Source organism: Aquarana catesbeiana, linkage group LG03 (genome assembly GCF_042186555.1).
Source record: "Aquarana catesbeiana isolate 2022-GZ linkage group LG03, ASM4218655v1, whole genome shotgun sequence".
Taxonomy (NCBI): domain Eukaryota; kingdom Metazoa; phylum Chordata; class Amphibia; order Anura; family Ranidae; genus Aquarana; species Aquarana catesbeiana.
In genome coordinates, this window is record NC_133326.1 from 343948560 (window position 1) to 343961930 (window position 13371).

At 41.0% G+C, this 13371-nt stretch overlaps 1 protein-coding gene across 1 annotated transcript in view; it reads left to right on the forward strand.

Moving 5' to 3' along the window:
* Positions 1-7828: 7828 nt before the first annotated feature.
* SH3TC2 (SH3 domain and tetratricopeptide repeats 2) overlaps positions 7829-13371 on the forward strand; it is a 190077-nt gene continuing 184534 nt past the window's right edge. Inside the window, 1 exon segment of the mRNA XM_073620584.1 lies at positions 7829-8093. Within this exon segment, the coding sequence (XP_073476685.1) occupies positions 7934-8093 (160 nt within the window). The 5' untranslated portion in view covers positions 7829-7933.

Consider the following 13371-nt stretch of genomic DNA (forward strand, 5'->3'; position numbering starts at 1 on the left):
AACTCCAGTCCTCAGGACCCACCAACAGGCCAGGTTTGCAAGATAGCTGAAATACACCACAGGTGATATCACTTGCTGCTCAGTGATTGCAGTATTCTAGTCTGCAACTCACCAAGGTAATACTTAAAATCTGGCCTGTTGGTGGGTCCTGAGGACTGGAGTTGAGAACCACTGATCTAGAGGCAACAGCAAGGGTGGACACACACAATAAATATCATGTGTTCTAAGGTTGAAAAAGTCCCCACAATACCAACTTTATCACTTACATGATGTAAGTATATTTTTCAGAAGGATGGGTATATGTGGCAGGATCAGTCCCCAGAGAGATAATGTCCTAAAAATCATAAAAAAAAGATAGCCATAAAGAGATATCCTCCAATCCTAAAGGTGGATCACCAAACACAAACAAAAAAGGTAGAGTATAATTAACATAATGGGAAGGCTTTAACCTCTGACAGTGCTTAGCTTTGGATTTATATCCAGGGTTTAAACCAATTCAGCAAAGTATACAATTGTATAGGGATTTCGATAATGGTAAAGCATGTTAGCTCATATAAAATAGATAAATCCGCGCTTGGGACAATGAAAGAGCTGCTGCCTCTCCCTAATTAGTTCCCCAAAGGAGTCTAATTACATGAATATAATGGGTAATATGGGAGTGCAGGTGGCGCTGCCCTATTATATGAAACTATCCGTGATTGATTAAATAACAAGAGCTAAGACCTGCTTACTCCACACTCAATCACTTAGGAGCTCCGTCAATGTGTAGTGTACTACAGTCTAAACCAAAAAAACTGTGTATGTGAAAGATAATTAATTTCCTATCACCTTAGTGAAAAAAAAAGTTTGCCTCATATGTTAAAAGTGAGTGACTTATGTGAAAAATAGTGAGAAAAAATAATTCTTTAAATATAATTGATTGAATTAACATAACCTCAAAGTTCAAAAGTATTGAGACAATATGGCGCCTACTAAAGAAAAAAATCTTTGAAAACGTCCTATGACGAAACGCGTAAGGCGGAGTCACGCTCACACGTCATACCCGGAAGTACAGGCTGGAACGCAAGGTGGGACGCACGCTTAGATCCTGTTCCCGGTCCCATCCTTGCATACAGCGATGCCTGCCAAATAGTTTTATCTTCTCTTGAGCCTTTTAATTATGGAATATTGGAACCTTTAGAATGTTTATGTGCAATAAAATACTGGACATACTTCACGAAGGAAGCCCCCTGTTTTTCTTTCTTTGGGATCTTGGAGAGTCTAACAGATATAGGTGGTAAACGGTGAAGCAGTTTGGTCTATCTGGAAAGCACAGCCCATCCTGGAACCACTGAAAGGATCATACAGCACAAAGGCATAGTAGCAGTACCGGAACAACACTACCCCAAGGCACCCACTCTGTCGCTCGGTACCCCTGTAGGGGTGTTTGTTTCTGGTGAGTGGGGGAGCACTGGGGGGCAAGCACATCAAGTCACCGTTTTTAAAAGTATACACAGAAGTCACTGCCTTTTACTGCTGCTGCTGAGGTCAAATCACTGCATATATACTGAACTTTACTTACATATCATCTTGCTATATGAACATTTTGGTCTTAAATGGATAATATATTTTAAGAGACCCATCAACTTTAAAAACTATTGATTGTAATATGTTCTCTCTATATATAACATTTTTTGTATGATTTTGATGGGATTTAATATTTATCATATTTTGGAACGTCAACAGAGATCTTATTACTGATACACTGGCTAATAACTTAGAGAAGCCATAAATTGGAGTCTGCACTGACACTTTATTTTCACATATGGTTGTTCACTTTTTAAAACAAATCTTTTTACTTTTATCAAGCGCCATACTGTCACAATACTTTTGAACCTTGGAGTTAATTTCACTGTCTATCTATTAGCTCTATAAAATTTGGTAGAGATAAATTAGCACATGCACTTGACACTTTACTCCATATATGGTTTTTACCTAATAGGTATTTAAAAAAAAATTTTTCTTTAGTAGGCGCCATATTGTCTCAATACTTTTGAACTTTGAGGTTATGTTAATTCAATCAATTATATTTAAAGAATTATTTTTTCTCACTATTTTTCACATAAGTCACTCACTTTTAACATATGAGGCAAACTTTTTTTCACTAAGGTGATAGGAAATTAATTATCTTTCACATACACAGTTTTTTTGGTTTAGACTGTAGTACACTACACATTGACGGAGCTCCTAAGTGATTTAGTGTGAAGTAAGCAGGTCTTAGCTCTTGTTATCTAATCAATCACGGATAGTTTCATATAATAGGGCAGTGCCACCTGCACTCCCATATTACCCATTATATTCATGTTAGCTCATAGTTCTATCACTCCTTTATAGCAAATTCACAGAGGTATCGTCACTGCCCATTGCCCAGTTAAGTAAGAAAGGCCTGCAGGATGTATAACCAAGCTGATATAAACCACTCATAGAAGAGTACATGCTAGTTCCCTTCATCCATAAGTAAGCTTACCATTTGGGGTGTACAAAAGTGAAATTCACTGCCGTTGGTTGGGGGGGTTCCCAGAAAGTGGACACCCATATACTCAAGTTGGTCAGGGCTTTATCCCTCCCCATGTTTTAGTACCTTTTGGGGGACTAAACTTTGACTAGAGCTGATATTTGTACCAGCTACCATTTTTTGTATATGGAGTAAATTGTTTATGAATTTTAATCTTTTTTGATATAAAAATAAAGTGTTAAAGTTTTATTAAATATGAGTTTGTGGTGCCTTTAAAGTCCATTTTCTCTTTGCCATTCCAAATAAATCTACTAGTACATCTACCACTACTCTCTCCCTAGATTCACAATGCCTCTGCCCAGTGGTGACTGTTGCTCCTTCATAGAGAGAGAAGACACCCTAACATGGAAGTGTGTTACAGGCAAAAATAAAGAAAACAAAGCCTAAAAAATAAAAATAATACATCCACCACATTTAAGGGTAGGTAGTTTGCCGTATATTCATTTTTGTTTTTGGGTTGAATAGCACTTTAATTGCTTCTGGCTCTGGGGTTCAAAAAAATGCCCTACCAGACTAATATAGTTACCTGCACAGGACTTTTTTGCCTGCTTTATTTCCAAATGCCTACTCAAAACTACACTTTAAACTCTAAGGATTACCACCAAGCTATTATTTCATTTATGTTTAGAATCTGATGGGCAGTGGTGGCCCGTAATGCAGGGCGCAGGGGCGCTGCCCCCCTATCCATGCGTCTGGCCCCCAAAATCACATGGGGGCGCAGGGGAAGGATCCCATTAGGGTCCTTTGACTTTTTTGAAGCACATGATTAGAGCCAGTTGTGTGACAATAACGAATGAATATTTGCTATTGTAATACTGATTCTCCTCCCGGCCTGAGACCCGTTTCCAGATTGGCTGAAAGAAGAAGCGATCCTATTGGCCTAGGGGGAGGAGAAAGGAGGAGAGAGGAGACACCCGGCTGCCATGATGCTGAGGAGGAGACGCAGGGGAATCCACTGCCCGTCTCCTCCTCAGCTGCCTGCGCCATAGATGGGGTAAGTGCCAGGCTGGTGACTGACCAACCAACCTACCAATGGGGGGGGGGGGGGGTCAGTGGTAAGCACGTCTGCTGCAAGTGCAACAGATATGCTTACCACTGACATACCCAAAAGATAAGAGTGTATACAAAGCCAAAACTTTTTTTTTAGTTTTAGATAGAAACTCCTGTCAGTTTTTTTAATTATTGTCTGTGTTCCTGCTATGGACATGGTGACCAGGGCAAGGACAAGGGGTGGCTGCCCTGGGTATCCTGTGAGGTGAAGGGCACCGTGAGAAGATTGGGGGGATGATTTGTGTTGGGAGGAGGAATTTGGGGGGCAGCAAGGGGCAAGAATTGTTCTAGAAGGGGATATTTGGGGGTGTGTGCTAGGAGTGGTGATTTAGGGGGATTTGTGTTGGGAGGGGAATGGGAGAAGGTGACTTGTGCTAGGATGGATGGCAAGGGAGGGAGTAATTGTGCAGATCATGCAGATTAGTGCCTAGTTTTTTTTTTTTGGGGGGGGGGGTTTGCTGACACATAATGCTCATACATCTTGGGGGGGGGGCACATTTTGGCATGTTCGCCTTGGGCTTTAGGTAACATGTCCCAGCACTGCTTGGTGACAACTGTCTAAATGGGGGTTTCCTCTCACTCTAGAGAGATATCCTATTACAAGTAAATGGAAATTTGCAATAACACAGATGTAAAAATAACCTAATATGGGTAGAACCACTTCCCTACTTTATCTCGAACTTGAAAAAAAAAATAACCTCACATACACTATCTTGAGAGATATACAGTATAGTGATTGCCATTATATGCTACAGTGCCTTGCAAAAGTATTCATACCCCTTGAAATTTTCTACATTTTGTCATGTTACAAACAAAAACATTAATGTATTTTATTGGGATTTTATGTGATAGACCAACACAAAGTGGCACATAATTGTGAAGTGGAAAGAAAATAGTAAATGTTTTTTTAACATTTTTTTACAAATAAATATGTGAAAAGTGTGGCATGCATTTGCATTCACCTTTTGCTGCAATTACAGCTGCAAGTATTTTTGGGTATGTCTCTACCAGCTTTGCACATCTAGAGAGTGACATTTTTGCCCATTCTTCTTTGCAAAAGAGCTCAAGCTCTATCAGACTGGATGGAGAGCATCTGTGAACAGCAATTTTTTTGAACAGCATTGTCTTGCCACAGATTCTCAATTGGATTTAGGTCTGGACTTTGACTGGGCGATTCTAACACATTAATATGCTTTAATCTAAACCATTTCATTGTGGAAGGTGAACCTCTGCCCCAGTCTCAAGTCTTTTGCAGACTCTAGCAGGTTTTCTTCTACGATTGATCTGTATTTGGCTCCGTCCATCTTCCCATCAACTCTGACCAGTTTCCCTGTCCTTGCTGAAGAAAAGCATTCCCACAACATAATGCTGCCACCACCATGTTTCACGGTGGGAATGGTGTGTTCAGGGTGATGTGGGAATCTTCTTTTCTTTCCGGGAATTGTCTTTTCTTGCACATGCGCATTTCTTTTTTGATTACATTTCTCGCACGATTCTCCCATCATTGATTAGAAAATCGTTTGTTTTTTTAAAAAAATTTCCAACATGTCCGATTATTAAAATTCGATGGCCACACGAAAATCGTCTGTTGCTGCAGCCCACTAATGGTGCGAAATACGAACAAAAATTCTTAGATAAGATTTTCGAAAGAAAGTTCTTTCGAAATTCGACCCATGTATGGCCAGCATCAGGGCTTCACAAAACAGCTGTATTTATACTGAGATTAAATTATACACAGGTGGACTTTACTTACTAATTAGGTGACTTCTGAAGGCAATTGGTGCCACTAGATTTTAGTTAGTGGTATCAGAGTAAAGGGTGCTGAATACAAATGCACGCCACACTTTTCACATATTTATTTCTAAAAAATATTGAAAACCATTTATAATTTTCCTTCCACTTCACAATTATGTGCCACTTTGTGTTGGTCTATCACATAAATCCTAATAAAATACATTTACGTTTCAGGTTGTAACATGACAAAATGTGGACAATTTCAAGGGGTATGAATACTTTTGCAAGGCAGTGTAGCATAATATGGCAATCACTACACTGTATATCTCTCAAGATTGTGTATGTGAGGTTATTTGTTATTGCAAATGTCCATTTACTTGTAATAGGGTATCTCTCTAGAGTGAGAGGAAACCCCCATTTAGACAGTTGTCACCAAGCAGTACAAGCTGACATATGAGGCTAGGGGTTGTTCAAGGAATATTTAAAACATTTGGGGATCCTGGCTAGGCACCCAGGATATGGCAGATTATCTTCTCTCCTCCATAACGGATTCCACATCATGACTCTTTTAATGACTTTTGATATGGTCATGCTGGCCGTATTTGATACTCTATTAGTTGAGGTGCAACTGTCACAAGCAAGACATGTTTGCTGGGTTTTCTAGGCACAAACCCTTTAGTTTATTGCAGTTGTTTTTTGGTTCAGCACAACAATCAGGCCCCGACTGGCCATAAGGCACACCGGGCGATTGTCCGGTGGGCAAGGGCTGCTGAACCACATGTCCTAACAAGAGCTGGTTAATGCAGGAGTCCCCAACCCCCGGGCTGTGGACCGGTACCTGTCCAAGGTTTGTTGATGATCAGCCCGCACAGCAGGAGTTAAGTGGCTAACCACAGTCCGGACAGGGCTAACACAGACCGCAGCCGTCACTCACCTCCCCCTATACGGCCATGCCTGTGTCTCCTCTCCTAGCTCTCCCGGCTCACCAACAATGTCAATCTATCAGCAGAGTAGGGTGTCGGAGGAGCTGGAGATCTGCACAGAGAGGGGAAGTCTTTTTATTGTAACAAGTGGGCAATCACCTGCTTGTTAATATGATCCAGATCTTTAGTTCCTCCCTGGAGTGGACACACAGGCTGAATCCTGCCCTGCCAAAGGTAGGACTGTGCAGGGGAGGCAGAGAGTAAAAGTGGACACTGTGATTAGAGAGAAAGGTGGGGCTGTGATTGCTAGGGACGCTGTAATGTAAAGGGGTACTGTGATATAAAGGGGACTGCACTGTAAAGGGGCACTGTAATCATTACAGTATTACAGTGCCCCTTTACAGTGCAGTCCCATTCATATCATAATTACAGTGCGGAGGACTGACTTAGTGAATATGCCGTCAGCAACCACACCCGCAAACACAAAAAAGGGCTGCTCAGTCCAAATGTCCAGGCCTATTTATTGTCCCAGTCCTGGCCTGACAACAATGAACGATTGGCATATGGTATGACTTACTGTTTATTATGAATTACTTGAGACTATGCTACTTGCTATTTTTCAAACATTTTGATACATTCACTGTAGATCTTACTGCTCCTTGTGTACAGTACATTTGTCTTTGTAATCTCTTATATTCTCTGGTTATTGGCAGATGTGACATTTTGGATGTATATTCCTGTCCTCAAAATGTCTTCTCTTGTGAACGCACATTTGCCTAAATATACTTAATGAAAACGAATTTGAAAAAAAAAGTATAGTGATTACTGTTATTTTTTTAATAGCTAATAGTGTCATGGGAGTAACCTGAACATTTCTAATACTTTATTATGACCTGTTACAAAACCCTAAAACAGAAACCTTTGCGTGCTCTTTCCAGAATAAATTTATCTCTCTGAACAGGTTACTGTGTGATATTTCTGACTTGCTACATAAATCCTGTCCAGCTACCTTCTTTCTGTCATATGCTAAATATTGGCACCTCAACTGCTCAGAAGAGTTTGAACTGGTCAGACTGGCTTGGTGAGCTTGGACCATAGAACCTCTTGCTAACCTGTAGACCAATACATGTTCTTTCTTTACCGAGTAAACAGCCCACATTGATTAGATCTAATCCGGCTTTCCTCCCACCGTCTAGAAGCGGAATATTTTCTGTGTTCGACTTGTATACAAACCAAACTTGTTTCAGTTTTGAGATCCTATGTGTGAAGTGACAAATTACCATTAGCATTTGAATTCTAGCTAAAGAACGCATAATATATCCCAGACAGCAGAACGAGTTTTAAACCAGTTCATTTTTCTGTCAACTTCCATTGTGTTGATTCTTGTTGTGTATTTCTTTGTTTTAGATTTAGAGGCTGGTTAGTCTGCATTTTCTGCTATGCTTTCTGTTATGACTGAAATCCATTAGGACCTTTGGAGAACAAGACTGGAGCATGACCACTTTCGACATCTACTCGTAAGTTGCACCTGACAAGGAGTGCTACTATTGATTTGACTTTAATAATTCATGTATTCTGGAGACGGGAAAGGCATCGCAAAGCTTTCAGTCATTTCAGGGCAATCATGACTCAAGATTGGATGGTTGTTATCTTATAGGGTTTCTGAAACAGGATGGAAATGGAAGGTCAGAGACATGGAAGCATCTTTTCCAGATTGTCCAGGAACACCAGATCTGACACCAGCAGTGAGTCTTGGTATAATATCTGCTATACTGAAGAAAGAACAACTTACTCCTTTTGGAAAGCTTTACATAGGCGAACGTCAACATTTGGTAAGTGTGTTCATTTACAGTGGACTTTTCTCTCTAATAGGAGGATTTTTCCAAAAATGATATGCTAGTTTATTCAGTAAGGCAGCTTGTTAAGTAAAATACTTGTTTGCCCTTTTTTCTTATTTTGTTGCCTTTTAGTGCTGCTGATCTACTTCAGCTTCTTTGCAGCCACCACTTATCAACATGCATGCACTCCAGCGATGATTGCATAGCATTTCCTATGGTGGGTTTACTTATTGTGGCAACAATGGCTCATATCTGTGTAATGTGTGGAACCCAAAATGGAGATTATAGGTGCCATTATAGGTGCCACATCCCTAGAAATTTATAATCCAACAACATAAATATATTTAAAAAATTGGGATGTTTGAGGTACAACAATAACTTTTGCATTTAAAACCTATTGTTTATTTTGAAAAGACTTTAAAAAAGGTCATACATTTTTCACTTGGTTACAAAAATTACAAATTGTTTTCTTAAAAAAACAGACCACATCACCACAATATTCTAATATTGTGGTGATGTGGTCTGTTTTTTAAGAACAAAATGTTTGTAACTTATGTGTAATGTGTGTTGAGAAGACCACTTAGAGGGGTTGATTTACTAAAGGCAAATAGCCTGTGCACTTTGCAAAGTGCAGTTGCACTCTGCAAGGGCAGTTGCTCCATTGCTTAGTAAATAAGGTAAGGCTTCTCTTTGCAAAGTATACCCACCTCACGTGCAAGGAAAAAAAAAAGAAGCTTGTTTTTGCTTGCACATGATTGGTTGATGTTCACTGTGTAAATTTCAGCCGTTTCCTGATGAACTGGGCAAAATTCCATCAGTGACTGGTGCTGCCCCTGGTTGAAAAATTAAAGAAGCAAGGTGGAAAACTTGTGTCCAGACATGGGTATTTTGATAACTACAGTGGGAGGTTCATACATTCACACTGTATAGTGTGGAGGGAGGAATCCGCTAGATTTTTCATTAAACCCAATGGTTGAAAGGAAAAAAATCTATATATGAATGGTCAGCTTAACTGGATAGCAGGGACAGAGCATTGTTAACCCATAACAGTAAGTGCTTAAACAAGGATCTTCATCGCAGGTTTTATGGAGGCTGCAGATTTAAATATTGAGAATGAATTTTGAAACACCATTAACATGTTAAATCCTGTATGAGATGTTAGTGATTGGGTTTACAACATCTACTTTAAGTTGGCCATATTCGCATGCATATCTTAAAAAACTAAGTACATCAGAAATGTATTTTTTTTTAATCTCATATTTGCCTGGGTCCTCTGAGGTCCTTACCTGCCACTACACCCAATTCCAATACTGTTATATCTGCTATGGTTCTTATACAATGTATTTACTGTATGGCTCTTTTAGAGAAAACATACTACTAAAAAATTAAATTAAATCTCATAGCTTTAAGGGAAAACCCAAAAGCTGCAAGAAGAGGGGAACCTTTCATGTTAATAAATACTGTACAGATGGCACATACTTTTATTCAGAATATTTTCAGCCTCCCTTTCTTTAAAGAAAGAATATAAACACTTTGAAGTCCATTAAAGAACTGCAAAATTGCCTTCCCCCATAATACTTTTCATTCCAGCACACTCAGAATGCAGCAAAGCCTAGCAGCAAAATGGTTAGAACAGAAATACAAAGCATACCTATTTATAAAACTTGGTAATAACTAGATATTTTCCATATTTGTGTCTCTGCCTGAATCATTAGTTCTGAATAGATAGATGGCAGATTTTCCTTTCTGATTCATCCTTCAGGAGAACAGCACCAGTTTTTTTCCTAAACTAAATGTCAGTAAACACACTAGAAGAAAGCCAAAGGTAAAACATAATGAAAAGTTCTCTCAACAGTTTTGTGTGGAGGTTTGCAATATCATATTTTTAGCAATACATTTAAAGCGGAATTTCACTGTGCAAATGGACTTTAAAGTGGTCGTAAACCTCAAATATGAAATATGAACAAAGCATGTCCCTCTATGGTGTGTATTTGTCTCAATCCAAAGCACTAAGTGTCATTTCACAGTGACATTCCTCTGCTATCAGCATAAATCACTTCTTTCTTATTCTGACACCAATAGAAAACAGGTGACAGGGGAGGGAGCTCCTGCACACAGCCTGTGATTGACAGTCTCAGCTCTGTTTCTATGTGTTGTGTAAAGGGGGGGGGGGTGTCCCTTTCTTATAATCAGCTCTCAGAGCTCTCCTCACTGAGCTCTGCAGAGTGTGACTTCAGCTCTTGGTCCCCTATTTTCTGGAAGCTCAGACAAGCTTTATAAAGCTGTGTAGAAAAGGCAAGACTGAAGATAAACAGGTACAACTTATGAAGGAGGATTTGTTTAATCTTTGTGTATCACCTGAGGTTAGCCACTTCAATGGGTATATGTAAGGGTTTACAACTACTTTAAGTCCCTGGCTTAGCCCTGCCTCCGCTATAATAATAGCCTTTTTTTTTTGAGGGGGAAGACTACCCCATCCCCGCTGCCATCTTTGTCTAGGGGAGTGATGTGTCCTGCTTCTGCAGCCTCCTGAGATATCCCCGTCACATATCCTAGGAGGCTACCAGGCGACAATACCAAGAGCGGCTGGAAGGCAGAGCTGGATCGTGTTATGGCTGAACCAGTAAGAGATTGTTAATTGAGAAGAACAGGATAGCGATGTAGGGCCCTAAACAGGGGATTGCTGCAGGACAACACTGGGATTCAATGAACAAGTGCGTATGTTTTTTGAAAAGAGCCCAGCATAATGGGTATGGTGGCTATGGGGAGGTGAAAAATCCGGTGGGAAGTGAATGACGGCAGCAAAGTGGTTTCAATATCCTGACCGGGTGTCATATGACATGATCAGGATATTGGGGCGCGCATCGCGGCGATCGTTGTTGCGGTGTGTCAGTCTGACACAGCGCAACTCCGATCTAGGTAAAGAGTCTCTGACGGAGACTCTTTACCACATGATCAGCCGTGTCCAATCACAGCTGATCACGATATAAATAGGAAGAGCCAGTGATCGGCTTTTCCTTACTCGCGTCTGACAGGAGCGAGTAGAGGAGAGCCGATCGGCTGCTCTCCTGACAGGGGGGGTCTGTGCTGATTGTTTATCAGCACAGCCCTCCCCCTCGGATCACGCCCAGGACCACCAGGGAAGCCACCCAGGACCACCAGGATGGCCACCACACTGGACCACCAGGTATGCCCCCTAGATCCCCAGGGAAATACCAATCTGTGCCCAGGCAGCTGCCAATCAGTGCCCACTCCAATGCCTACCACTGCCAGTGCCACCAGGGATGCCTATCAGTGCCTCATATCAGTGCCGCCTATCAGTGCCCATCAGTGCCACGTATCAGTGCCCATCAGTGCCCAGTAGTGCCGCCTATCAGTGCCCATCAGCGCCCAGCAGTGCTGCCTATCAGTGCCCATCAGTGCCACGTATCAGTGCCCATCAGTGCCCAGCAGTGCCGCCTTTCAGTGCCCATCAGTGTCGCCTATCAGTGCCCATCAGTGCCAACCAGTGTCACCCAGTGCCACCCATGAGTGCCCATCAGTGCCGCCTATCAATGCCCATCAGTGCTGCATATCAGTGCCACCCATCAGTGCCGCCTACCAGTGCCCATTGTCAGTGCCCGCTCATTGGTGCCACTTCATGGGTGCCACTGTATCAGTGCCTGTCAGTGAAAGAGAAAACTTACAAATTTTTTTTAACAGAAACAAAAGCAAAACTTTTATTTTTTTTCAAAATTTTCGGTCTTTTTTTTATTTGTTTAGCAAAAAATAAAAACCACAGAGGTGATCAAATACCACCAAAAGAAAGCTCTATTTGTGGGAACAAAATGATAAAAATTTTGTTTGGGTACAGTGATGGATGACCGCGCAATTGTCATTCAAACTGCGACAGCGCTGAAAGCTGAAAATTGGTCTGGGCAGGAAGGTGTATAAGTGCCCTGTATTGAAGTGGTTAATGACACAGAGGGATTCCTACCCTCCTGTAGCTTTACCCAATTCAGAAGCTGCAATGGTCACTCTGCAGCACCACCTAGTTGTGAAATGTGGTGTTACAGTATAAATAAAGCCACAACTTTTTTTTTTCATACTTGGAATAAAGTAAGGGCGGTCATAACCCCTGTCAGTTTTAGCCACAATAGAAAAGAGGAGAGGGAATCTATTCAAAGTGAAGGAAAATCCTGGTTGTCACCAGAAATAGTGTCCCCATTGGAAGTTCCTTTTCTGGTAACAGCTCTAAATTTGGGATTTTCTTTTACTTTCACTCTTGGTGACATTGGTCACCAGGACAAATAGAAATGGGGAGAGAATTTTAGGTGTTGTAATCACTCTCCGCTGTAAAACGAAAGATTTTGGCTTTAGTTATACTTTTTAACTATTTAAATTAATTGAAATACATAGTTCTACTATGAAAGCTGATATATACGGTATGTCCACACTCTATTTTAGCAAGTTGTACACAGCAGTTGCACAAGGATCCTGCTTTTATTGGGAATAAGCTCATCGTTTGAGTGAAAAGTATTAGGCGCAAGTTCAGGAGGTTTGCCTATGCTTTAAATGCTTTATTAAACATGCAATACAAACATGCAACAGGATTTTATCTTCAGTGCACAGTTTCCATTCTCCTCGTCATGGTTAAGGGCCCTTTCACGATAATCATTTTTAACCAGTTTTTCAGATGCAGATGAAAAATGCATCCCTTTAAATCCTATGAAACTCTTCACAGCGGTTCTTTCTTTTTTTTTTTTTGGTTGCTCGTTCATGCATGTTTCTTCCAATTTTTTTAACTGAAAGGGCCCTTAAAGCAAGACTTTACCCAAAAGGGGATGTTCCGCTTGTTTGCCTCCTTCCCCTCCTCTTTAATAATTGCCATTTTTTTTTTTTTTTTGAGGGATGAAGTGGGTACCTGGTTTTGACAGGTAGTCCCTCCCACCTCTGCCCAGATTGCCTAGGCAAGGGGTCTTCAAACTATGGCCCTCTAGTTGTTCAAGAACTGCAATTCCCATCATGCCCAGTCATGTCTGTGAATGTTAGAGTTTTACAATGCCTCATGGGATGTGTAGTTCCGCAACAGCTGGAGGGCCGTAGTTTGAAGATCCCTGGCCTAGGCGATCTGAGTGAAAAATCACCCCCACCCTTCACTTGCAGCCTTCTGGTGCTTGATATGCTCGATATTAAGATCAGCAGTGATTTTTGAATCACAGTACGACGATGTGCTAATTTCAACCACCCAAAACCTTGCAACCATGCTTCGGTGCATTCAGAAAACCCTTTT